Here is a 27373-nt window from a genome sequence, read left to right as displayed (position 1 = left end):
GTGTCAAGTTGGGTCAAACCATTCTCGTTTGGGCGAGAATCGGGGTTTGTAAAATAAGGAAATTGAATAACCTACTGAATAGAAAATTAGTTTTATGAACTATCTTCTTCCTGAAACCTTGAATTATGATTATATTATATAAAGGATTTTTGCAGGTTTGTTTTATTTAAAATCTCACATAACCACTGGAGTTCCTTCAAGTACCTCGGGGGTACGTGGACCTCCATTTGAGAACCACTGCACTACATAAATGCATATATTAAAAAACGTTGTTCTTTTTATTACTTTTTATTTTAAACAAAAGCAGAATAACACACAGTCCAAGACACGACTCACAAAAAGTTTGTGATATTGGGAAACAGAGCGACCGGTTTGCCGTTCAGCTCCATGTTGTCGAATAGCAAATTGTGCAAAACGTACTGAAACATTGAACAGTTGGACATTCAGAAGGTCAAATGAAGTTCTCCTGGAAAGGTCATAGTGCAATTTAGGTTCATCTTGAAATTTCACTGGAAAGCCCAATCCAACTTTTCGTGAGTAGCGTGTGTAAAAAAATCAAAACAACAAAAAAATACAATTTACGCAATGTAATGCAAATTGCATCCGCTTCCTCGGCAACATCTACGTACTCGTTATCCAGCTTACCGCCTTCAGTTTGCTGTGACGACCTCGGCGTCCCACCCCGCCCTTTGCACCCCCCCAACACGGGTTGGCCACAGCTCAGTCACAGAACAAATTAAGCCCAGTCACGGTTCTACTGTTCACATGGCACTCTAATTGCAACTTTACCTGAGCGTCACCGTAGGAACCCAACACCGTCTTGAACTGAGGATAAGTTTACTTCCCCCCATCATTTTTGGGGTGGAAATCTGCTGCCCTTTTTTATCCGCAAGTTCGGTCATGTTTCGTTTTTGTTTGATGATCCAAGGGTTTTGATACATGGGGACTCGCTCGGCCCTCGTAAAACGGGAAGGCGAGCGAAGGCGGAGTCCTTGCTGAGTGGGCGGCGGCAGAGTGAGGGGTGGGGGGTGTCCTCGAGGGTGAACAAGCTCCACTGTGGCTTGGAGATGGGGAACCTTAAATAAGGAGGAGGGGAAAAAAAATAGCAGCTGTGATTTTTGGGGCACACGATCATTAAGTTAATGCTGGGCAAATATTGTTGCTCAAATTTGATTTTTAATGTGAACAGATGGCCTCGTATTATTGATTATGTTACGTTATTATTTAACCAGTTATTTAATAACATGAAACATGTCTATATTATTTCTCTTATTTTTGTACTTGATGTAAAAATACATTTTTATAAAATAATTCATGCCGATTCAAAGAATACATTAAAAATAGGGAATAGCATTATTTCCAAGTGATTTGAATTATAACTGATTATAAAATGTGATTTTGAAAAAAATATTTCTTGTTTTTTTGCACTATTATTTTCACAATTGTATATTATGTAATTTTCTTTCACCGTGCTAATTTAAAAACGCGATTCATTTTGAGATATTAATAAAATACAATTAAAATAATTACTAATGTCTTATCATATTATTTACAGCACATATTTAAGTATTCCTTTTAGTCATATTTTTGTGACGACTTGCTGCTAAACATGATACATGAATAAATAAAATTGTATTGTATAAAAAGGAAGAAAACAATTTTAAATTAACTTCATTAAAAAATGCCATCTACGGTAAATATTCCAGGAGTCTTGCTGATTAAAATTGCTCGTTGGGCTGGATTGTAGAATGGAGCGCCCGGGCCAAAATCTGTGTTGTGCTGGTGAACCTAATGAAGTGTCTCCTACCGTTGCTCATCAAATTGCTGCAGAAGTGCCGATGTGTTGATCCGGACTTTGTGTGGGTTTTGAACCCCTCCCTCTTAAGATGTCGGCTATCTGCAAAAGATTACAATTGTTTTTTTTTAGAATGGGCGCCTATCATACGCGGACTAAAATTATGCCACAGTGCTTCTATTCCAGCCAAAATAATCAGGAAAAGCTCACTAGGAGTGGCAAAATTGGAGGACTATTCTATTCTATTATACTTTGTCCACTAGAGGGCAGCATAAACAAATTGGATTCGAACATCACCTTCAGATTTCGCAACGGTTTGCTCTGCCCATCACATGACTTAACTGGGAAGGAGCAGGTGGCACAAGAACTGTATTCACATTGTTCACTTAAGTGCCAGCACAAGCAAACAGACTCGGGTCAAAGTAGAAGCAGTTCTTCTCTTAAATGAGGCCATAAATGGGGAATAGCTTGCGTCTCTGAATTTGTTGCATCTTCATGAATGTTAGTTAACGTTCCGATACGTGGGTGTAAAATAGAGATAGCGGATTTGTGATTGAAGACGACGCCAGAAAAAGAAATGTTGGAAGTGAAGTAGAGTAGTAAAGTATTTCTGCATCGGTACCTCAAGATGGGGGCGACGTGACACTTGAAACTTTTTAACATACGAGCCGTCATTCAACCCATTTTTTGCTTCCACCATTGTAATGCTAACTCGCATCTCTGTGGCAGCGTCAAGTCGAGTCAAATTTATTTCTCGAGCCCTTAATCACAAGAAAATGTCAAAGGGCTTCACGTGTCCATCGTCGATTAGAACTCCAAGGAGGGCAAACATAATATATATGAGCATATAATACGTATTATTCATCCTCTGCATAGAATGACAAATATTTGTGGCGTACTCAGGGATGCAACTGCCTACTTTCTGGAGGGTATGCATAAACATATCAGGCACCCCCTGCCACCCCCGCCCCCCAAAAAAATACAATAATAATAATAACAACAATAATATGAATAAAAGTTCTATGTTCCCCCAAAATTGTATTTATAGGCTACATATAAAAAATTAAATCTGTATGATTTCAAACTTTTATTGAACGTTTTATTTTACAGTAGGTGATTGGCTTAATCTCAATCTTTATTTAATTTTTTAATTAATAAGTTACTGACACTGCATCTGATTAGTTTCAGACTCATCGGATACAGTGGAAAAGGGGTTTTGAACGCTCTTGTGATTACTACCAAGAAGCATTTCTGCGAATTTACCTGTCTTAAGAACCTTTTCAAATGTTTTGGTTCCACACACGCGGCCACTAACTTTATATCAAGCCACTTTTTCTACATGTGTATGCCCCATCGTAAACCCATTAATGTTCTTCTCATGATCTCTTAGTCCAGTACACAGTTGCAAGACAACAGTAACTTCATATTTTACTTCTAGCTTTTTGGCTAAATTGATTATTTCAAAGTAATGTGTGGCTCTTACTACGCTGACCCACTCACAACTTACCTACTGTCTTTTAACCACTTTGAAAAGTTACTTTTCATGCCTGCGTGGTCTTTCTCCCTCTCCGTGTTTCTTTTTCGCTTTTGGGCCCCTGGGCACTTTCTATTTTGCTCCTCCATCTCGAGCATCATCAGACGTTTGAATTGTAAACACTCGCCGCTCGCGTACTCAGTCTGTCTCTGTGCGCGCGCGGCGCGCAGGAAGGGGGGGGGGCGCTTTTGACAGTCACGGAGCAGAGGGGCGTGCCTCTATGAGTATTAGGCATTAGATCAAAGCATCCCCGTGAACAAACAAGCTGTTTAATACATGAAAATGGCCACTCAAAAATGATTTTGCTCCCATCGCTTTGGCGCCCCCTCTAGCTGCAATATGATTGGCTGCTGGATGCAGCCTCAATGGACACGTCTCCCACTGCCCCCTGGTGGCCACACCAGAAGGAGCAGCAGCATTCATTTGATCAAGGATGAAAACAAATGTTTCACTCTTTTTAATTGTCCAAAGTATGTAATCGTCTAATTCGTGTGTGTCTTGAGAAAATACAATTTAGGAAGTGCTACTTTTCCTCATTTTGGTCGCTGCTTTTTGGGGGAAGGCTGAAACTGATGAACGAGATGCTAGCGTTTGTGCCCTGGAAATGAAACAAGTTCCCACCAGTGAAAACGTCCCCATTAATGTTTACCTTTTTGTTCTTGGCCAGCATGACGGGCGTGTCGTTGTGGTAATTCTTGAAGCTGCTGTCGGCGCCGCCCTTCAGCAGCGCTCGCACCACGTCCGCCAGGCCTCGCGCGCAGGCGCTGTGCAGCGCCGTGTTGCTGCTGTACGACGGCCGGTTCACGTCGCAGCCGCTCTGCAACAAGCAGACAAGGACTCAGGGACACATTTGCAGTCATCCCCCGCAATTTTTCTTTTTTGAACCAATTGTTTGACATTTTTTCAGTGAGCTGCCCTCTGAATAATGTCCTCCAATTTTGGTGCGCAGCCGTCTCTTCGCATGGCTGTCGAGGTGCCACACTATTTCCATTTACAACTTTGTAATTATGACAGATTTGATGGTTGTCCATGGACTCATGAAATATTTTTTGAACCCTACCCTGACTTCTCAACGTTGTCACATCAGGAATGGGTGTCGTGTGGCCGACATCACTCTACGCAAGTTAACTGGCGAAGGTGGTGGCGGCGGCCAGGTAGGTGCATGGGCGCCGAGGGGGTTTAATCGACAAGCCAGTTTTCAAAATTCCCGATGGCCAGGACGCGCCCGCATCCACTGTTCGGAGTTCCAAATCAAACCACATCGCTCATTTAGTCTTTGTGCTGTGGTGATGCAACGATAACGCAAATAAATAAATATATATATACTTTTTTTTTTCAACGTTAATTTATTTTGAGATTCGGATTTGTGCCAATAGATAATCAAAAATGGAATCCCACTTTTTGTGTTAACATTTTCAGACTTTCAAAGACAAGGTTTTTTTTTTTTTTTTTTAGATTGATGGCTTCAATGCCTTGTAAGACTTTCGATGGAGTTACGGTCGTTTCAAAGCCGATGCTCACAAGCGATCCCACGCAATCACTTTACCTCAATGAGGAAGCGGACCATCTCGGCATTGTTGCGCTCCACCGCGAGAATGAGGGGAGTCTGGCCGCTCTTGATGTCCTAATTGAGCGGGAGCGGGAAAGTCATCCATCTGACGCAGGCGGGCTGAATGGAAAACGAGTCGGTGAACGCAACCGACCGTGGTGTTGACGTCTGCTCCCGCTGCCAGCAGCATGGCGGCCAATTCTCCGTGTCCGTGTAGCACAGCCACGTGGAGGGGGCTCAAACCTGGTGCAGGAGTTCAAATGTGCGCGGCGTCAACAGCTGACGAGAGAGGGACAAGTCGTGTCTCGGCTATTTTGGGGGGGATAGAAAAGCCACGCTGGCCGCGAGCACTCCAAATTTGTCAATAATTGCCACCCACGTTTACAATTTGTGTCGGTCATAGCTCATGCCATCAATAATACGCTGCATGACAAGCGATGATCCCAAAACACATTCATAGCATCGCCGTTGAAAATAAATGCAATCTGGATGATGTGACTTTGATGAAATGCTGCGCTAAAATGTGGCAAGGAAAGGGAGCTTTATTGACCGCGTCGACGTGCTTCACATCATGAAAAAGACAACATTGGATGTTGGTATTACACAAGGGGGGGGGGTCCAGCCAGGTGGCCATTTTGGGGGCAGGGGGGGCGACCACTTGTAAATAAAGGGTTCGACTAACATAGGCCCTCGTTCGTTTGAAGAACCAAAAATTGCCACCGAATGCGTTTTTAGCGCCACCAGCAACAATACCGCAATCCCTAGAACACCAACTGTGCGTACTTACTTGCATCGGGCACGTTCGTGGGGAAGAAGATAGAAGAAGAAGGAGACAACAGAGAAAATAAACAAGGGAAGCGGATTTAAAAAGTAGTCGTGATCAGGGCCCAACAATTTTTCGGAAGAAATGGGCTGTCACTTGTTTAGCGCTTTGCTGCTTACGGTACGCTATGACCTCATCGACCTCCTGATGACACGCCACCAGGAGCAAATGGGGGATCAATATGTTGCTCAAGGACACTTTGGGGATCGAACCCACAACCTCTAGCGTTGGAAACAAACACTCTACCAGTGAGCCACACTGCCCCACAATAATAAGGTCGGAGGGTCGCGGCGGGCAGGCGGGGGACTCACCGGCCAAGAAAAAAAAAAAAGGGTCAAGTGGCCAGCGGTGGTATTACAGCACATGCGCAAAACGGTGTCACATTTGCCAGCTGCTTTGTGGATTTGCTCGACTGCGGTGGGTGATGAACGAGGGCTTCGTGTGCTCCACTTCTTAACGATTCTATGCAGCCTTACCCTGAAAGTTTTTCATCTCCAGGCAGGCGGCAGACGATGCCAGCGAAAGCACCGCGGACAGACATGCGGGATGGTCGTATTCGCAGCAGAGGTGCAAGGCCGTCCGGCCGTTACGGTCCAGCGAGGACGGGTCCGAGCCGGCCCTCAGCAGCGCCTCCACCGTGTTGGCTTGCTGGGTGATCACCGCCAGGTGAAGGGGAGTCTGTCGGAGAAGGAAGGCAACGGTGACGATTCAACGTCCCGTCGTCATTTCAGACAAGAGATTCAAAGACGCGAGCGAGTCGAGCCGACGCCCGACAACGACACCAAACAAACGAGCCCAAATTCAAAACATTTTTACACGTTTGGAAAATTGCTGCTGCGCCGTCATCGAGATGCTCAGTTTCCAAAATTTAGCTGAGCCCAGGCGCATATTTCATCAGAAGGAAGAATTGCGGACTATTTGGCCGCTCGGTGTAAATTGAAACAATGATGACCTTGACTCAAATGGAGTCAGTTATGCTCCACCTTTGGCCATCTACTGAACGTGCGTTTCAATTGTTACGCTTGCTGTTCAATAAACGTCGGCGGCACATCCGGATGAATAAGGACGCGTTTTGATGAGGCTCACGGCAGAGACAAATACGACGGCGGATGAAGCAACGCGGGAGATTCCCGAGCGGAAGGTCAACGCGTGTCACGCTGCTGATAAACATGTCGCCAAGGACGCTGGTTGCGTTGCGTTGCGTTCGGCGTACATGGGAGTGGACTTGCCACACATATTGCGCAAGAAAGAGCAAGCGAAAACAACCCCCCCCAAAAAAAACGTTTCCCTTTTGCTCTTTGACTGACTCATTGGAGGGGTGTGTCGACTTTTAAACCATAGCCGTGTGCTGAAGTGAAATGCTTTCAAATAATGTCGTCAAATACGCGAGTGTGCACACGTTTGAATCGATTTTACGTTCCGCTAGAACACTTTGTCAACAGCAAAGAGTGCGCACCGTACTTGCATATTTTTCGTTATGCGTGAGAAGTGCGTGGGAGTGTTTCGGTTAGGTGCGGGAGACACTTTTCGTCGCGCGTGTGTGTGCGTGCGTAAAATGTAATCCTAAATGACACCCCCGGCAGCTCCTCGTAGTAGCTGCAAGCATGAGGAGAACACAGGCTGGCCCAGATTCAAACGCAGAACCTCTGATCTGCGGTGCACGCGTACTGCCCACGATTGCTTTTGGGGCTAAACATGCTCAAAGTGACGCATGACTGATGTGTATTTTCACTGCTGGGCAAAGGCAGTCCAGTAAAACAATCCCGTTTTTTGGACGGACTTCATCCAATGACGCAATCGTCCCTCAGTTTCCCTTCATGTCGTGACTCACTCGCACACATTTACAGTTTGTGTCACGAAGTGACATCCTGATCCCATCGAACGGGAACTGAGCCATCACCTCGCCATATTTTAGACCTTCCTGTAAAAAGCATCGAGAGTGACTAAAATAAAACCGGGGCATCGATAAGAGGAAGTGTGCATGCGTGTGTGCATGCGTGTGCGTGTGTGTGGGGGTGTGTGTGTGTGTGTGTGTGTGTGCTCATGCGTTGGTGGAACAAGGAAGAGCAGCGGGAGGGCAGCAAAGCGAGGGAAAATCCCGACGCACGCCAACATTCCTCCGAGATGAGAGGAGCATGAAATTTCTTTGTGCCACGCCAAACAGACAAGTGCAAAGCGCTCATGCTTTCCCGCGTGCGCACAAATACACTTTGGCAGCCGGGAGGGGGTCGAGAAGGCGCTACGATGAGCGAGCGAGAGTCAGCGTGACGCGCAAGAAGGGAAAGTCCCCGCGAAGCACCCCGTGAACCTCAGGTATGTTACGAAACAACTTCAAGCAAGACGAGGAGGGGTTGGGCCGCGTCATCCGTCTTTTCACGTGACTTCTCGGAACGAGGATATCAAAGCACACGCAGACACACGGATGTGTGGCATGTGCGTGCACACAGACAAAAAAAGCAAGTTTCAATTAATGGTTTTTTTTTGGGGGGGGGGCAGTGCCGGTGTGCTATCTCACGGTTCACGACCACATTGTTCGTTTTGTGTCAAGCGCGTTGAGCGCATTAATCGGTGGGAACGCGCTACCCAAGTGAAAGAACGTTCGCAATTATTTTGAGGGCTTTTGACCACAAACTGTCAACGCACGTTTTCTGCCGGAAACACTGTGAGCACACGCAGCTGACGGTCACTCCCACGCCCGACAGCCAACTAGGCCACGCCTCTTTTCGGCGCACATCCAATGCAGAACACACAGACGCCGACAGCAAAAATCGGTAAATGAGTGACTGCCAAGGATTTTATTTATTTATTCTTACAACCCCCCACCCCAAAAAAACGCTGATAAAGATTGCAGCAACAATGACGGCAAACTGGGGAAATACAGACTGCACTACACAAATAAAAAAAAAAAGACAACTATTCAATGCGTTTCATGGTTGCTACATTTTTTTTGTCTTCAAGTACATGAACGATGCAGTTAAAATGTTGAAGCGGCTCAGAAAACGGATGGATGGATGTTGGATGTGCCCCACTAGCGTAAACACGCAGAAGGCATCACTTTTCATTTCCATCTCACAGGCTGCCATTTTCTCCTGCCGACTGAGATTGACGTTTTTGCCGGTCTACTCTTGAGCGACATGAAGGTGTAGATTCAAAACTAAGTTCAAGATATCAAAGTTTATATTTGCGGGACCTCTCTGGAAAAGGCCAACATGAGCCAAAGAAATGCTCATGGAATTTAAATTTGTCAATTAGTGGAGCACAGAGTGTCAAACGGGGTTAGCGGTCGCTGTTATGGTGCTGTGAATTTATTTGTATTTCTCGACTTTGCTTTTTAAAGGTCTTAAATTCTTCTGTTCTGTTTTTTTTTTTCTAACTACGTTAAGCGCATTGAGTTAGCTAGTGCTTGAAATGCGCGATGTAAATGAAGTAGCCTTGTTTAAAACCAAAATGCTTTGAGATCATGGGCTCTTTTTGGTGGGTCAGCGCAGGACAGACGCGCCGACCAAATTGCAGGTGTCCCTCGTATTGTCCTCATCGCATTCTTCTGCGCACGCAAAGTTGGAGTGGCGCCCCGAGGGATTGCCGTGACGTTCTCGTGATAGAGCGGTGAATCGAGCACTCGCGGCTGATCGGATCACTCTTGTCACGCACTCCAACCACAGAAGCTCAGGATTGGTCCGCAGTCTTGGAAATATTCTCCTTCTTGGCGGTCGATTGTATAAGACATGCGCAAGAATGGATGGAAACTGGCAGGAAAGCAAACACGCAACGAGCATGATGCGTGCACAGAGAGGCATCGCAAAGCGAGGGTGTGAGAAACAAAAATGGTGGCGCAGCGGCCAGACAGGATATCGCGCGACCGAGAAAAAGATAGCACCGCTGTTATTTCTGGTAAGTGGGACCCCACGGCACGGTGAATCCCCCCCGAGCGCGACGCTCTGCATGCCTCAGAGTCGTGAACAATTGGCAGCAAACCAACGAGCACAACCTTGGAAGCAGTCTCGTGTTGCGGTCCGTGCAGCAGATCACGCGCCGTCAGACGAGGACACACGCTTATGGACAAAGATCGTGCGAGGACGTGGACATGAATTGGTTAACAAGGACATCAAAGCTTTATGGCAAGCCGGCCGTTTGAGCTTTGATGAGGAGGTGAGGACAAAGACGGTATGAGTCATGGACCTCGAGATACAGTACATTATGAAGCGTATTGACAAAAGGCGCAAACGGCTTGCCATAAGTATACTCACACATATATAGATAGATCTATATTAACACTCATACGCACACACGTATATACATACATAGGATTAGTGAACATTTGAAACCTTTGGGGGGGTGCTGTTCTTGGAAAAGCTTTTTATATTTAATGCAATTTTGTACAAAAAGAAGTTATTGATATTTTTTAGGTCATTTGAAAAAGATTTATTTTGCAGATTTTCAAACAAAAAAGGAGCTCTACGATAAGCAGAAAAGTCTGATTCTTAAAAAAAGCAATGAATTTAGTAACGTGACGTCTAAAAAGTGCAGCGTGATTGGAAAATGTCCAAATTTGGCTAATTTGGGTTGAATTTGCCGTTCATGTTTATCAGCGCATTTTGTAATATGTTCACTCCTTAAAAAGAAAAATCCCTTTCTATATCAAAACCACGAATGAGGAGATCGAGAAAACAAAACGTGGGAACATGCGTACGATTCATCCCGACGTGCTTGTGGCAAGTACAGGTGGCTTGAAGAAAAGGGAAAAATCGAAAAAAATAAAAAGGTGAATTTCACTGAAGACTCGCTAGCCATGAGCGAATGTGCGCGCAAAAAAGCGAGGCCAGCAGGGAACGGCGCCACTTCCTCTTTGATTCTTTTCCGCCGTGTTAGGCGACGGAGGGGAACGCGCTTCACTCGCGATATAGACGCGACTTGCATCACGTTGCCCCGACGGATGCTTTGATGATGATGTTCACATCCACACTGGCGTGGACAACAAGGTGTGCGCGCGATATGAAGAATGCGACGCGTTGCCGTCACCTGTCGGAGGTTGTTGTAGATGTCGAGACTCCTGCCGGCGCACTGCAGCACATGGATGAGTTGCTGCACGATGACCGGCTCCCCTTGCACCACCGCTATGTGCAGAGCTCTGGAATGAAGACCACAATTAGTGCCGCCAAACACATGCACCTCAAATCATCTTTCCCCAATGGGAATGTCATTCATGTGTTGGAGAATATTGGATTTGACAAAAGCAGAGAGTGATCACAATGCAAAGAATTTGGAAAAAGTTTGAAGATCATGTTTTAATGCTGTCATCCAACTCATTGAGCCGCTCCTTTTGCTGTGGCTGCCTTGGCCACCAGGGGGCAGTATAATGAAGTCATGCAGACAGATGAAGAATAGGCTTCTGGCACTCAAAAGTGATTTTCCTTTCATTTTTTGCTCAAGCATAAAGAACCCGCGCCTGCGTCTTTAACTCATCCATTCCTCAATCAATTAAATCTGCCCACCGTTTGTGTTCAGACGTCACGACTATCGATGCTAAGCGTGAGCATGTCAAAAGCATTTTGCATCGTTTGCTAGCAGCATTAGCTTAGCGGACTTTCCAAAGGCAAAGCTGTGTTGTGTGAAATACACAACGCGTGATTGTCTTTGTTGACGCCAAACGGCCAGCCCGGAGCTTCCTTTTGGATCGGTTGTCGCCAAACTGTTGCGTAATATGAAGCGAGTTGAGTTCACGGCCACGATAGTTGGCACTTGCGAGTCAAAGCAGAAAAACAAACGAGAATTAAAACTGCAAATTTGATTTTTCCATCATAAAAACATTTGCGTCCAAAAGCCACTCTGCCGAGCCCAAACGAGCTGAGAGGAACTCAAAGCGCTCCTTTACGATGGCAGCACTTATACGAAAGGATTTCTGAAGTCATTTGCCGTGCGCTTTTCAGCTTTGAGTTGCAGGGGAAAAAAAGGCCACCAATCGACAAGGGGGCGCACACCGCACTGCCGTTCACATTTTTTTTTTTTTGGGTAGCTTCCAGTAAGAGTCGCACGTGGGGTTTTCGCGTCACTTCTTGCCGCCGCTAACAATGGCCGCGCGCTGTGAAATCCATCCATGTGAGCACGAGAAGGGGCTTTTCTTTGCAACGACAGGAAACCGTCGCCGTTTCTTGAGAAGACGTTCCAAGCGCTCTTTGCGCAGGACGTGTCGCGGCATCGTCAAACGGGTGACGCGAGCGCCTTTAATGCGGTAACGGATAGGAAGCGTCGCCGAAGCAGCTGAAGGGTAAAAAAGCAGACGTATGCAAGAGTGTGCAGCTGCGACTCATTCCTGTAAGCGACATCATCACACACGGCTGACGACTTGTGCGTCAACAAATGCCACGTCCAGTACCGTGCATTTTTTGGAGCCTCTCCCAGCTGTCTTCGGGCAGTAGGCGGGGCTAACAGCCTGAACCGGTCGCCAACCAATCGCAGGGCACACGTCGACCAACAACCATCCGCTCGCGCTCATACCTGGGGCCGATTGAAAGTGTTCAATCAACCTACCGTGCATGTTTTTTGGGGGGGAATGTGGAAGGAAAGCGGAGTACCCGGAGGAAAGCCACGCAGGCACACGAGAACATGCAAAGTCCACACAGGAAGGCCGGAGGCCGCAATCGAACCCACAATCTCTGCACTGTGCGCGAACCCGTCGACCGCCGTGCCGCCCATTTCAAGTTTAATTTACTCCGAAAAAAAAAAAAAAATGAGGCACTTCCTTTTTCATTTGCATAATTCTCATTCCAGCCGCATTTTTATCTTGCATTTTTTGCTCTGCATTGCAGATTTTGCAGTTGTCTACTCTCATCACTCGTAATTGGAAATGCACGTCTGCGGCGTTGCCATCCAAATTGTTTCCTTTTCTCCGCCCGAGTCGCTGGACAGACCACACGGCCACACGCAGACGCCACGTCACAGCGTTTGGCTTTTGACTTCACATCAGTGAGCATCGAAACTTTGGCCGAGTCTTGAGGTGATGTTCAAAATGTCAATGTCCAATGAGTCGCCGAATCATTTCTTTGAATGCGTCAAATCCTCTTTTCTGATTAATCTCAAGTAGAATTAATGAACCGCTGAATACAACGGACTCGACATGTTGCACGTATTATGAATCGGAACACATTCCAGGGCAGGCAAAATGTCAGCGGTCTGGAGCCGTTGACAAAAAGTCGCCGTCAAGCCACAAAAGAACGTTCATTATATACGACTCACTTTTTTCTTTTTTTTACAAAGTCTACAGGGCCGCGCTGTATTTCCTTTCATTCAAGTTCAGGGTGCCATGCGGGCGGTGAATTGCTCCAGACCGGACAAAAGTGTCTCTTTTGCTCAGCCGGACCGAGGTCGGACTGTCACTCACTCACATAAGTAGTGAAAAGGAAATAGCGAAAGCACAAACAAACGTGTGCATGTGGTCCAAGCGAGGCGAAACATCCTCCGACTCGGATACGAGAACAACGCGCACACGTCAGAGAGCGCGCGCTGAGATGAAGAGGCGAGAGCGCTAAATGGCCGAGTGGTCTAAGGCGCCGCGTTCAGGACCCAGTTTCCCCAGGAGGCCTGGGTTCGAATCTCCAATTTCCCCATTGTGGGACTAATAAAGGGAATATTATTATTATTATTAAATGAGCAAGTGAGCGGCGGATGTTTGCTTCAAGGGGCCGATTTATTCAAAAAGGCCCAATCGTGGAAGCGCACATAGCTGAGAAAAAAACACCGCTTTTGACTCGCATTGACGTAAGCGGCCATCACCTTTGCACCCGATACCATACCATAGTCCCGACAACACCAACAGCGTGTACTTCATTGCATCGGGCACGTTCGTGAAGAAGAAGAAGAAAGAATAAGGGGACAAATAAGACCAACATATTTTCTTGTCAATTTGTATAAACGCTGCCAATGGACGTTGCGTTGCGTCATTTTGGTCATCTCCTTTGGTTTTCTCTGCATTGCTTCTGAATGTCGTCAGCAGTTGTGTTTGCAAATGCTTTGGCGGTGTCTGAAATGCGCCGAATAAACAAAAGCTGGCCTGGCCGCGCCGTCATCGACAACATAAGAGGAAAAGCTCCTACGTGTCTCCGTCTTCATCTTGCCGAGTGGCCAGCGCGACGCTCGTCGGCAGGTACTGCGTGCGCCGGAAGCCGAGATGAGCCCGCTCCGGGTGGGGGCGCGCCGCCGGGTAGTGACCTTGACAAACAGAGCAGCGCAATGAGTGCACATTTGACCCGGCGAGCGACTGCAGGCAAAAAGGAGAAGCGCCGACGAGACATTTTCTCAACGAGTCGTCAGCTGCGCGAAGGCACGACGGAGGCCGCGTGTCACTCAACGTGCAAAGTTGCGCGTTTCCAGCGACAAAGTGGGAATTTGGACCACATTAGGAAGCCGATACAACTATTTGGACCGCCCACATATTTGATTGACACTGGTTATTATTTGAATGGTTATGAATTCGGTCGTAGGGTGGCCTCCATCACCATCACCGTGAAAATTGCCGTGTGCAGATTTTTAAACCCGTTACGGGATCCAAAATATTAGACGGGTCTTGTGCAAGTGTACCTAATGTTTTGTCCAGTGGGGGTGTAGATTCATATTAATCGTTGACTTGCATTCCGGGGACATTTGCAGCCTGCTGGATGATTTTTTGTGCCTGTGTGTCTACTTGACATTAAAATTTAATGCCGATGCTGCCTTCCCTTTTTTTTTATGCTGCGTCGGTACCCGGGGCGTTTTTTTTGTTTGTTTTTGTTTTTTAATCTCTCATGGCCTATACAGCTCAGGCACTCGACAGCTTTCGGTGAAACGTAATTGTGAACTGGCACCAAATGGAAGGAAAAGATATCCCGTGACATGGTCCAGACATGTCTTTTTGAAAATCTGTCGTGGGCGTGACGAGGGAAGCTGCCGACGAGAACGGCCAATTTCGAGACAAAAAAAATCTCAAAGCATTTAAAAGGCCCTCAATTATACGCGGATTTTTGCAGATCACCAGCAGGCCGGTCCCTACAGTGGCGCAAAAAGTATGTATGCGGCAGTATGTATGTTCCGCATAGGGGCGCAAACGCGATGGGCGTAAAATCATTTTTGAGTGGCCATTTTATGTATGAAAGAGAGGTTTGTTCACGGGGATGGTTTGATCTAATCACTAATACTCATAGAGGCACGCCCCTCTGCTGCGTGACTATCACCACCGCCCCCCCCCCTGCGCGCCGCACGCACACAGACACAGACTGAGTCCAATTTGCGCGCCCTCGAGTACGCGAGCGGCGAGTGTTGACAATTCAAATGTCTGATAATGCTCGAGATGGAGAAGCAAAATAGAAAGTGCCCAGGGGCCCAAAAGCGACAAAGAAACATGGAGAGGGAGAAAGACTATGCAGGCATGAAAAGCAACTTTTCAAAATGGTTAGGTAAGTTGTGATGGGTCAGCGTAGTAAAGAGCCACACGTGGCGCAATGAAACATTCAATAAAAGTTTGAAATAAAAGCGTGACCTTCCCCCAAAATTGTATTTATCGGCTACATATATGAAAAATGACATTTTTATTATTATTATTATTATTATTATATTTTTGGGGTGGGTGGGGGCGCCTGGTATGTGTCAGCATACCCCCCAGAAAGTAGATAGTTGCCCCCCTGGGTCCCTAGCCCCGCGAATGCGGGTGGACAGAGGCCAATATTTCTATGAGTGGTCAACGGTGAGAGAGCTCGTCGGTACTCACCACAAGTCAAAGACGGTACGGGGTGGACGCGACAAGCTTCAACAGTGGGCATCCAGGTTGCCCGAGCAACGACCGGCCGAGTCTCGGCGCCCCTCGGCCAAGGCGGCGGTGACGGTGGCGGCGGCGGCGGCTCGCCAGCAGCCTCTCCCGTCCGGGAACGGCGATGCGCGCGCCCCGCTTCTCCCGACGAAGCCCGCTCCTCCGGCTCCACGGCGATCGGTCGCTTCCGAAAAGGAAGCCGGAGGGAAGCTCTCTCGGGCGGTATTTCGCGAGGGCAGGCCGGGGCCGGGGGGGACATGTGCAGCGGCGCAGGTGAGCGGAAGGTCTCCTCCCGGCAAGCTCCGCCTAGCCGCGCCGCTGCCACCGAGGCGCCCCCCCGCTGACTGCTGCTCAGGTCCAGCGGTGCGGCGGCGAGCGAGCGGCCGTCACCGTTCATGGTCATCAACCGTCAACCGGGGAAGGAGATGCGTGTCGGTGCTTCACGTCTGGTGGCAAAAACAAAAACGGACAGATGGCTACCAAAAGCGATCACTTCCAGAAAAAACAAACAATTTGGAGACAATGGCGTTTTTTTTTTTATATGCATCCAAAATCTCAAGAGGTTTGTTCAAATTGAGCCACCTGCAGCTTTTGTGCTGATTGCAAGTTTTGCTTTGAGGCTGTGCAGCTGCTTAAGTGCTCTTCACCTTTGCTTTCGCTTTAAAATGAAACTGTGTGCGTGAGTGCGCGAGCGCGCGTGCTTGCTTGCGCGTTTGCCTTTGCGTTAGGGCGGGACAGAAAAATATGCTTTGCCAACCTTTTGCGGTAGAATATTTGCATAAAAGTTTGGAATGTATTTTATCTGTTAGTAGCGATTGTCAACGTAGATTCCCAGTCGCGCATGGATCACCAAAATTTCGGCGAATGAATAATGCGAAAGGAGACCGGTTTGATGCACACTTCTGATATTAACCAGTTTGCTCAAATGATCTTTCATAATGTTATCATCATACATTATGGGTTAATTTATGTTCATGACTGTGAGGACCGAGCATGTTCACACAATTAGGAAGCGTAAATATCATATACGACACATTTCTCTAAACCTCAGCCAGTGTTTACATTTGGAAATTGTGCAACGATCCTAGAAAATCACAATTTCCCATCACCAGCGGAATGTTTTTAAAACATTCATATTTGTATGTCATCTTTAAGAGCTTATTTCGATATAGTCCATTAAATGTTTCTCTGTAGTGACATTTACTTTCCTCCATTTAAGTGCAGTGTTCACGTTCAAACTGCAAAATGTTGCTTCCAATACATATCTTGAGTGAGTGGGGCGAGTACCAATTAGCGTTTTCCACCAAACAAGACAAAACCATCACTATTCCATGCCACAAGATGGTGGAAAAGCGACAGAGCCGGTGGACCTTGAGTGCACCGTTCTCAAAAGCGATGGGTGGCGCACACGTTAGAAGTGGCAGCGGTGGTCATCAATGGCGACCATTGTTCCCCGGCGCTCGCGACGGTCATGCGCCTGCCGGCCAAGAAGCGGAACCAGGAAATGTGAGCGTGTCACGCGCACGCGCACGACGACAAACGTTGACACCTCCACAAGCATGTCCCCTGAGGGTTCCACTTGGCCAGGGCCAATTTGGTACTTTCCTGCTTCCGCTCAAGTGTGGAGTCGGCCAAACGTTTGGTGGCGAAAGTCCCGAAAACACCCAGACGGGCAGCGCACATTCTCGCTTCTGATCGGCGGAAAACACAAATGATCACACAAAGTGAGGATTAGTCGACTCTCTTACAATTTTATAGTTGCACTTTGACAAACCATTTCAAATATTTTTATAAATGAAAAATGTTCAAAACAAATCTTAAAGAAGAAAATGCTTTGTGTGGTATTCTATATATATATATATATATATATATATATATATATATATATATATATATATATATATATTATTTTGGGGGGTTCGCAGCCGGAGGGCGGGGGCCTGACCAGCAAAAAAAAAAAGGCTCAAGTGCCCACTGCCCAGCTCTGCTTATTTCTTGACATGAGGATGTGGTTTTCCCACAGAGCGCTTTGGCGTCAAGACATTTTGAAGGACAAGCATGACAACAACCATGAAATATACGGTACAAATCACCATGTTGTCGTTTGGAGGAGCCCGACACTTGCTTCTTTTCAAAGAGTACAACTTGATCGTCTCGAGTTTCCCCCTCCCAACATTTCTTTTGGCTTTTTTTCTTTTTTTTTTTTAACTTATCGACTCATTTACCAGCCCGTTGCCACGTATTACGTCGATAAAGGGACTTTGCTCCAATGCGAGACGATTGGCAATAAAATGGGACTGCCGATATTGTTGCGTGAACGGCGTTAATTTTCAGGGCCCAATGGATGCATCGGCATTTGGTGACATTTGGAAATATTGTGAGATTGCGGCAAACATATAAAACGGTTTAGGAAGTCACTTGTTTGGAAAAAAAAAAAAAAAAAAGATCTGCAGGAAAGGAGAGAGCGAGGGCAAGGAGCACAGGGGGATTTCTCCCACATCGCTTGGCCTCAACAGACTGAAACCTCCTTTCAGTCTGGCAGACAACATTCAGGGAGAAAAAAAAGCGGTTAAAGGGAATATTTTCGTCGTCCTCAGCATTAGTTAATATTGAATCTAAAAATATGAGCCGTCACTTTCTCACGCTGACGGCGTTTGTGTGCGCTTTGAGGAAATTCCGGCCCACCATCCGGCCTCTCGGGAGGGAGCGGCGGAAAGTGGAGACTGGACGCTACTGACCTCTCTTCGGAATCGCAACGTGTCACGGGAGAATCGCATCAAATGTGGTGGAGTGACCCTCGCCATGACAAGTAGGACATTCAGAGACAATAGACACGGATGCCAAGTGATAAGAGAGATGAAACCCCAGCGATCAGGTCGGATCTCTGAAGCTTCCTTCGCTCCCCGGACCTTTAATTGAGAATCACAGGTCATATCGCGATATTACGATCAATACAGAAATCGATACAGGTTTACAAGTCAAAGGTCATATCACAACAGTATCAAAGGTATGTTTATCGTGCCCACGTCCGCACCCCTTTCATGTTTGTTCGGTTGGCTTGACCTGGGCGCAGGTGGCTATGTTCTGTTCCCAGAATTGTTCGTTCACGTGTGAACCAAGATTAGCCACAAAACCTATACCATATAGTTAATGTTGTGCAGTGTGATATTAAACTTATCTCGACATTACATTTGCTAACATCATATTCTTCACATTTCCCCCCCTTTTAACATATGTCATGTAATATGTACGATTTTTCGTGTAGTTATCATAAACCTTACGCTACTTCGAATTCATAGCTGGCGAGCTCATAGTCAGCCTGGAGCATCTCAACCTCCTCCCGCAGGCTGACTTTTGCCCCCTGAAAGATCTTAAGTGTCACATGTCTGAGGCAGGGAACACAACAGCAACCTATCAGAGCTAGTAGCACGACACCATGGCAGGTATAAGAATGACCTTCCACCAGATGACCGGAGGGACAAAGTTAGCATTCTTCTCCGTTTTACGTCGTGAAGGTCATATGTGAGCCTTTGCTCAAAAAAGGGGGAGACCTTTTTTCCTAATCTTTGCTATGACAAAGTCAAGAAATTAGCTGAAGACAAGGGAGAGATGAACAAGTTCCTCATCTGACCTGTGACATGTGAAGAGAAAAAAAAGCAAACGTGGTTCCAATGAAGTGGCTGTCAACCAGGAAAAGGCAACGGAGAGGCGGAGAGCGTCAGGTCTCTACGACGGGCTGTCAAGAACAGCAAGAAGAGCTCACAATGGGCCGCTAGAGTAGGCGAAAGGTGTTCCAACAGAATTTCCAAGACCCCTATCCTGATCTTATTTTGTAATGAAATAACGCCCCCTTGTGGTATGGAGGGGGTCATTGGCAGCATGTACAGAATATGATGCAGTTTTGTTTCACATCAATCAATCAAACTCTTCAGCAGCTCTCCTAAAGGAGATTTGCTTCGATCCGGGTGGGGAAAGCTTTGTGCTGTTTTTGACTTGAAAATGGACACATGGGCCAGGTCAGTCGTAGCTGAGATTAAAAAAAAAAAAAAAAAACGTCTAACGTCAAAGAAATTTATTTATTTATTTTTTAAATAAAACAACTTTTTCAATGTGAGTAAGGCACTTGAATGGCCGGACCTCTCTAATTTGTGTAGGGTGAATGTTAGCTGCGTGTTGCTTAGTTGCATGCGGTCATGCTGTGGAAAGTCCAGCCTCGTTTGGTGTTTAGTTTCCTTTCTCGGGTCTCGACTGTCGTCACTGGTGGCGCGGCAGAGGCCGCAAGATGGCTTGCCGCTCGATTTAAGATTGCAAGATGGGCAGCATTTCCCAACGCCATTCAAGCCAAGGTCAAAGTTGTTGAGTCACGGATGGAATGGCCGTTCCGGAGCGGTTGAAGAAATGGGAACACCTCCTCTCCTCTTCAGCACCGCGGACGGCGACTTGAGGCTCTTGAGGCTCATCATTGGCCAGACGATGAGTTTGTCCACGCCTACCTGCAGCCTGGGGCGGCTGTCAAGTCCATCGGTGCTAAAAAAAAAAAAAAAAAAAAACCCTCAGCCTGAAATGATCACAAGAGCAGGACGTGTTTGAGGGCTTTTGCGGGCGTTCCGTCTGCTTGGAAGCAGCTGAGACCGATGCAGGGAGTGACTGCTTTCATTTTGTGTGAAGCGGCGTGTTTTGATCTCTCTCGCTCTCTTAAAACAAAACAAACCGGTGAGTCAGGAAGTGAGCAGTTGCAAGCACAAAAAGGCGAAACGACGAAAGAAAAGCAGAGGCTGCATTTTCAGATGTTTTCCGAGGGTTCGATGAGCTCGACAGAAGCCCAGGCTGGTTTTTGTGAGTAGGCCGATTTCTTTTTGACTGCTGCATGGGGACGACGGCTCGTTGAAGGACATTTGAAGAGACATCTTCAAATGAATGCTTAGCACCCGTTGCAATTTTGTTTTTGCTTCAAATGACAAGCTCCAGGCCGAACTTCAAAAATGTACATCTTTTGAGAGTTCAAAAAGAATCATTTCACTTCACTGAATCAATATCAAGTGAATGCAACACTACTTATGTCGATGGTGCAAGAACTTGAGCAATTGAACAAAATTGCGTTCCCAATAAGTATTGGGAGATTGATGGAAGGAAGGAGATCTTGCCCCAAGTTTCAAAGGTAATCATGATTTAAAGTATCTGTTTTGATTGCAAAAATCGCAATCAATTTTAATTTGAAATCATTTTTTTTTTAAATACAACCTTATTGCAGTTCTACTTTTATTTGTGTGGGTTTTTTTTCCACTCGGGAATAAATGCCCCCCATATTTTCACCAACATGCTTGTATGGGGTCTAAGATCATATTCAAAGTATTGTGCAACGGTGGATTTCATTTTTAACATTTTTGCTAGCACGTCGAAATGAATTTTTCCAAAATGATACTTTTTTAAAAATATATTTTAGTAGGGGGTTTGCAGCATTGCAATAAAAAAATTAAGGTTTCGTGGGGGGAGAGGGGAGTATTGATATAGTAATCAAAAGACTGCCTCTCGAAGTAATCGGAAAGAATTGTTCTCATTTTTCAGGGTTCGCACAGCATAAAAAAAGAGTGACAGTCACTGTCACAGTGCTATAATATTTGAATTAATCCAGAAAGCTTTCCTGCCGATTCAAACCTGCTGAGTTCCTTTTTAAACATCTCCTACAGTGACCAAATAAGTTGCTTTGGCCCATTCAGAAAAATAAACTTGAATTGAACAAGCCCATCAAACAAGAAGACCAAAGATGTCATGATGGCGGCGGCCAGCTCAGAAGAAAAGGCGAGTCAACGTCCGAGCAACAGAGACCACAGGTTGGTCAACAAAACTCTCCGGAGGTTGGAAAAGCTGCACGAGTGGTGCACGGACCCCCGACTGGGTCTCAGGAACAGCCCGCCTTACCTGCCCGAGGTGGTGCCCGATACGGCCTCGACGCTGCGACGGGTCTGGGAGCCCTACCGAGGCCTCGGGGCGCTGACGGGCCGAGCGCCCGGGGAGGACGAGGGGGCGTACCTCAGGGTCCATGCCAGGAACCTGCTGGACAAGACGGACAGGGCCTTGCTGCTGTTTAAAGAGGCCAAGGAGGAGATGTTTGATGAGACATCCAGCTTCAGGTACAATTGTTGGAAAGCATCTGTGCAAACACACACAGAGAAAAAGAAGTTAAAAAAAAAAACTGCATTATCTATTTTTTTTAACTCATTTACTACCAGCCGAGTAAAAAAAAAAAAGGATCTTTGACGTCTTGAGCCGTCAATGGTAGTCAAAGGGTTAACCCTCACTGGACACAACATTAGGTACACCGTCACAACTGCATCCAGAAATCGTAATCGTATCGTTTCGCCATCATCATAGTCCAAACCAGACTGGAGAAAGTTTCAATTACAAACAAATTAGAAAAGAATAAATGCATTGAAAAATTCTCTTTTTCAAACAAATACCATTTCAGAAGTGAAATTAAAATGCATTAAACTATAGATTTTAAAATAAAATTATTAAAAAAAAAACTAATGTTATATATTAAACAAGACTTTTATAAAATATTCTAAAATATTGTAAACGAGTGTTTATTAAATCTATCTATCTAATACATTTTAGAAATAAGTTTAATTTTGTTAGCGTGTGGAGTGCTACAAACACATTCTTGTAAAAAAAAAAAAAAGTAGTTTTTGAGACTTTTTTTTTTTAGCTCGCTGTCGGAAACAACACCGTTGAACACTCACATGGCAAACCGCAATAAACACACTGTCAAATGTCAAAGTTGAAACATATTTAAGAATTATTGTGGAAATGTGTTTGAAGAAAAAAAGAGTGTTGTTTGTCATCAATGTAGTCAGTGGAACATTTTGTGGTATTGAGAGAAACATGAGAGCAGCGCAAGCATCCGGTCACATACGACACGAATACGACACGAGCATGCGCGCGGTTCTCGCATGCTTTTTGTGTGTCAGCAACATGGTCCGTGTTGTGTTTCCACGCCAGGAGGGACCTGACCAAGCTGGCCCTGCTCTTCAGTCACATGCTGTGGGAGCTCAAGGCCGTGTTTCCGGGGCAACGTTACCATGGCGACACCTACACGCTCACCAAGACGGAGGCGCGGGACTTTTGGAAAATGACCTTTGGCAACAGGTGAGACAAAATAATGATTCGTCGCCATTCGGTGGTATCCGTGTGCCGAGCAACCGTGTCGATGCGAGGGGAGGAGCTTCATTGGGTCAGGACAAAGCCGTGTCTAATAGAAAGAAAGCATTTTGCAAACCTTTTTGGGTCGATGGCAATTACGCGTGAATTTTCAACATCCATCCTGTCAAAACGACCATAACCATAAAACAGGAAATAGAACTTACAACACGTCAACGGAAACCTACTTTGAGCATGCCACACTTAATTGCAAAGTGAGAATTTACTCTACAATGGTGAACTGGTTTTGACCGTCCTGGCATACTTTTAAAATGAGTATGAAAGGTTTTGTGATGAAAATAATACGTTTACAATTCTAATAACGGGTTGGAAATGAGAAGGTCCAACTGGATCGTAACGTTCAAGTTTTCTTTCCATCTGGCTTGCGTGGTAACGTTTAAGCCTCGTTGACTTCTGCCAACGTCGCATAGATGCATCGTGCGGTGGAGCAGCTTTGCGGACAAGCTGCGCCGCGTGCATCCGTTCCAGGAGGGAATGGAGTCCGTGGCCCTCAAGTCCACCGTCGATCTCACCTGCAATGACCACGTCTCCGTCTTTGAATTCGATATCTTCACCAGGCTCTTTCAGGTGACTTGTTTCCTCCACTACAAATACAAGATGGAAGTTCAGTTTTTGGGTTTGTTGGTGGTTGTTTTTTTTCTTGTTTATTATCGAATTACGAAACGCACATCTATTTCAAGGCATTTTAGCTCTCTAAAATAACTGACAATGAAATTGATTTGAAAACGTTTAAAATAAGTCAAAACAGTTTTTAAGATGGATTTAAAATCTTATTCTACTCATGTGCAGCACAACGGCTAAATGCAGCTTCACCATGTTTGCCATGATACCTGAGCACCACCAACTATTTTAGTGAATTTTCTTTACCTTGCTTTTAAGAGGCTTAAATAAATGGCTTAAATTCTTTGGGGTTTTTTTTTTTCTTAAATCTCTTCAAACCTTTTGCCTTTTAACCATGTGAAGCACGTTGAATTAGCTGGTGAAAGAAATGCGCTCAATCAATCAAGCTGCCTTTCAGACACGTCTGATAATCGGGCGTCTGCCGACTTGGACGGCAAGGGAGCAAAAATGCTTCAATGTGAAGCCAACAGATTGCGAACTGAACCTCATCTCCTCCTTTTAGCCGTGGGGGTCGCTCCTGAGGAACTGGAACCAGCTCGCCGTCACCCACCCGGGCTACATGGCCTTCATCACGTATGACCAAGCGGTGTCACGACTGGAACGTTACCTCCGCAAGCCGGGGAGGTGCATCATCAGCTCACTCGCGGGAATTCATGCCGTCATATCGATTATTAAGCAAGGCTCCTCCCCTTCTCCTTAGCTACATCTTCCGTCTGAGCTGCACCAGGTTGGGCCAGTGGGCCATCGGTCACGTGACCGACCAGGGCGACATCAAGCAGACCATCCCTGAGAATACGCCGCTTTACCTGGCGCTCCTTCAGGGCCGCAGCCAGGGCTGGTCAGTGCACACGGCGCACGTTTTTGGCCGTCTTTGATTTGTGTGTTCGCCTAAGCGTCTTCATATTTGGCAGCTATTTGTACCCTGACGGGCAAGACGTGAACCCAGACCTCAATGCCCTGCAGCGTCCCGAACACAAAGCAAGAGTCAAGGTCACGCGGGTATGTTCACTTCATATCGCGAGCGAGTGACGTCATCTAAGGCAGGCAGACGCATTTACGCGGCGGCCCGCGCTCACGATTTCCATCCTCTGCTGAATTGGTCAATTTGCTCACTTCCTTTTGTGCTCAAGCCCACATTTGATTGGCAAAATGGGACCAATCGGCCCGATAGGCTATTTGCAGATGAGGTTAAAAAAAAAATGGAGTTCAAACATAAAATAGACCATTATTAATAGTACAATCATAAGGAATGCTATAATAATTCATTTGCGAGTAAGCATTGACTATAAAACTCTTTCCATCTTATGCAAATCACTTTTATTGATTATGCACATCGGCACAATCACAGCCAAAATTTGGAAGAAACACTCAACTTCAAAGTTGGAAAATGCATTTGATTGTGTAAAAGTCTCAAATGTTGATGGATTCCAACACAAATTGGCCACGGCCGGCGAGGCGCAAAATTGTGCGCAGTTTCTAATCCGGCTCAGCTCAATTGCTCAACTCATTTTGAATAACAAGTACAAAATCGGGAGCCGGTTCATTCGGATTTGCGAGAGAAAGTTGGCAACCGCTGACTGAACATTGCGATGCGGCGTTTGCGATTGACCTCGCTTCCCGCTGTCGCTCCGGCCGGCAAACAGGAGCAGTTCGAGCTTTACTGCGACGCCGGCAGCTCCTTCCAGCTGTGCAAAATCTGCACGGAGAAGGACAAGGACACTCGCATCGAGCCGTGCGGACACCTCGTGTGCAGACGCTGCCTCGACAGCTGGCTGGTACGACGACACAACACGCACGGCGCCATGACGAAAGTGATGCTCGTCTTTCACGCCCCGTGACGTCGCCGATATTTAAGTGATTTTTTTTTGTTGCAGCAGAAATCGGCGGGCCACACGTGTCCGTACTGCCGCTGTGACATCGAAGACACGGAGTCGGTCCAAGTCGAGCCCTACCGATCCAAACGCAAGCAGCGAGAGGACGACGAGGAGGATGGCGACGAAGATGCCGATGAAGATGGCGACGACCACGAAGACATTGAACTGGTGGTGAAGCAAATGGCCGCGCTGAGGAAGAAGGCACGTGCTTACTGAGGTTTTTTTTCTATCCCTGATTACTGTTTTGAGAGCTGGGCATTCCGGCCCGGGGGCCCTCCGGCCCAGACAGACGCCCACTTTGGGGGGCAAAATTTTTTCAAAAAAAGGGTTCGCTTAAGTGAGGCCAGAAGTGCATTTTAGTCCGACCCACGAACCGACCCTCGTGCGTGGGGCGTGGTCGTGGCCAAATGGGCAAACGACAAAAATTGACTCTGAACGTGTCCAAAGCGTCCCTCCCGACGGTGCCTGCTTACGAGCATTGGGCATGTTGAAGAATGCGATGAGGAAGACGACAAAGAAGAAGGAGACAATAACGTAAGCGCTTTTGAATCGGAAATTAACTAGTGAATGATCTTTAAATAAACCTCAGCCATTAGCATCTCTCCCGCGGCGGCGTCATGCATTTAAGTGCGTGTGTGTTGCTGTGGTCACAGCATGACAACTTTTATGAATAAGGCCGGAGGGTCGAGGCTGGAAGGGCACCGAGGGCTGACCAACTCTGGTTATTTCTTCCCTTATTGTTGTTTTTCTCCACACTTTTTTTGGACACGTTTCTGCTCCCATGCCGTTCCAATTTCAACATGCTCCAAAAATTCACACCAACCGGGCTATGAATTCAAGGGAACTACGGAAATTCCTCCATTGAGCAACTGGGCTGGCCGGGAGCCGCAGTCGCCGACACACTTCACTGTCAGGTTACCGTGACGCTTCCACTAAACTACAAACGCCCAACGGCAGCTCCTGAAGCCACTCCCTCGGCCACACCCCTTAGAGGCACACATCCAACACACGTCTACAACAGCACGTGTAATAAAAGCAGTTCTTGTGTTTCATGTGCATCAGGCTCCAGCGGGAAATGTCGCTCAGCAATGAATGATGAGGACGCTGGTGGGATTGGACGCCATTTCTCATTTGCACTCCAACAGGTCAGTTGGCCTCTCAAGACAAGAGAAATAGCAGAGTCCTGTGAAATTGACTTTGTGCGTTTCGACTGATCCTCGAGTGGTGAAAAGTGTCAAGAAGGCATCAAGAAAATATTTGGAAAGAAATAAATCATTAAAAGGCCATTGAGTAATGAGTGTTTGCTGTGTTTACTCGATAAAGTTTGTCAGAGGCTGTTCAATCACCCAAGTACCGTTAATTGTTTTGTTCACCTAAAATGATAAAAATCGGAATAAAATACATGATTGTATATTGAGCTGTACTAATTGGGGGGGAAAGTGAAGAGCGGAAATTTGTGTAAACCAGACCCATAACCTCCTCAAAACAACAACAACAACAACAACACTTATAGGCATTTCTTCAAAAAATAGATCGGACGGTCGAAAAATATGGAATATGTTTTTAAATGGAAAAAAACTATGCAAATTTGCGGGTATGCGGGACGGCAGTACAATCGTTCGCAGTGCGACTTGTACCTTTTGTTGAGCATCGTAACGAATCCGATGGAGTTCAAATTGCTTCGATGACTTCCTGATGTCCTCACGCGACGTCTACGAGCGGGACGACGTCGAAGTGTCGTTCTGGAGGTCGCATTGCCCAGCTCAAGCCGAAAACCGTTGAGTGGACTGTGCGCTGGTTTGTCCTTAGGTCGCCGTTGCTTTTATGTATTTTTATCGACACACGTTACGGATCCTCGCATTGTAATATGAAATGTTCTAAAATCTGTAAAAATGTAATGGCGAATGCACGGTCGTATATCTTCTTCTATACACACCTGCAACTTGATGACTACTTCCGACACAATTAGTTGTATGACCCGATGCAACAGTGCCACCTAACGGTCACTTGGTGACCTACATGTATACTTCTGGATCATCCGGAAGTGTTGACGTCATTTCATTTCTTTGTGCTGGTAAATTTCCGATGATGTTTAACTTGGACAAACACACAAGTGAAACGATGAGAATAATGACAAAAATGTAATGCGAGATGCGAAAAATGCGACGTGTCAAGTGAGGGAAA

At 46.3% G+C, this 27373-nt stretch overlaps 2 protein-coding genes across 8 annotated transcripts; one reads left to right on the top strand and one right to left on the bottom strand.

The window, feature by feature from the left end:
• Window positions 1-259: 259 nt before the first annotated feature.
• bcl3 (BCL3 transcription coactivator) lies at window positions 260-27171 on the bottom strand. Its single transcript, XM_088307369.1, is given in 12 exon segments — window positions 260-1076; window positions 1808-1864; window positions 1867-1897; window positions 3979-4146; window positions 4876-4953; window positions 5033-5121; window positions 6178-6379; window positions 10721-10829; window positions 13792-13906; window positions 15438-15922; window positions 21396-21627; window positions 26827-27171. Coding segments are annotated over 10 exon segments (1485 nt in total). The 5' UTR covers window positions 15880-15922; window positions 21396-21627; window positions 26827-27171; the 3' UTR covers window positions 260-882.
• Window positions 19615-26483, top strand: cblc (Cbl proto-oncogene C). 7 transcript variants are annotated; one of them, XM_088307373.1, is made up of 10 exons: window positions 19615-20312; window positions 21194-21607; window positions 22476-22622; window positions 23105-23261; window positions 23818-23939; window positions 24016-24153; window positions 24227-24314; window positions 24959-25090; window positions 25190-25390; window positions 26252-26483. In XM_088307373.1, the coding sequence occupies exons 2-10, from the start codon at window positions 21246-21248 to the stop codon at window positions 26279-26281; spliced, it is 1377 nt and encodes a 458-aa protein (XP_088163499.1). In that variant the 5' UTR covers window positions 19615-20312; window positions 21194-21245; the 3' UTR covers window positions 26282-26483. The 7 variants fall into 7 exon arrangements, 6 of the variants coding, with proteins under 6 accessions (XP_088163499.1, XP_088163497.1, XP_088163500.1 ...); XM_088307371.1 differs by having other exon boundaries at window positions 21164-21607; XM_088307374.1 differs by lacking the exon at window positions 19615-20312 and adding an exon at window positions 20399-20634.
• Window positions 27172-27373: the final 202 nt, after the last annotated feature.

The sequence above is a fragment of the Idiotropiscis lumnitzeri genome, chromosome 10 (genome assembly GCF_059441095.1).
Source record: "Idiotropiscis lumnitzeri isolate Australia: NSW breed Sydney's pygmy pipehorse chromosome 10, RoL_Ilum_1.0, whole genome shotgun sequence".
NCBI lineage: Eukaryota > Metazoa > Chordata > Actinopteri > Syngnathiformes > Syngnathidae > Idiotropiscis > Idiotropiscis lumnitzeri.
This window is presented reverse-complemented; position numbering and strand designations above follow the sequence as displayed.

Excerpts from the sequence above, each read along its gene's own strand:
- cblc (XM_088307373.1), top strand. The coding sequence starts at position 21,246 with ATGATGGCGGCGGCCAGCTCAGAAGAAAAGGCGAGTCAACGTCCGAGC. Across the intron at positions 24,154-24,226 it reads CAGGGCCGCAGCCAGGGCTG|CTATTTGTACCCTGACGGGC; the intron begins GTCAGTGCACAC and ends CATATTTGGCAG. Across the intron at positions 24,315-24,958 it reads CAAGAGTCAAGGTCACGCGG|GAGCAGTTCGAGCTTTACTG; the intron begins GTATGTTCACTT and ends GCCGGCAAACAG.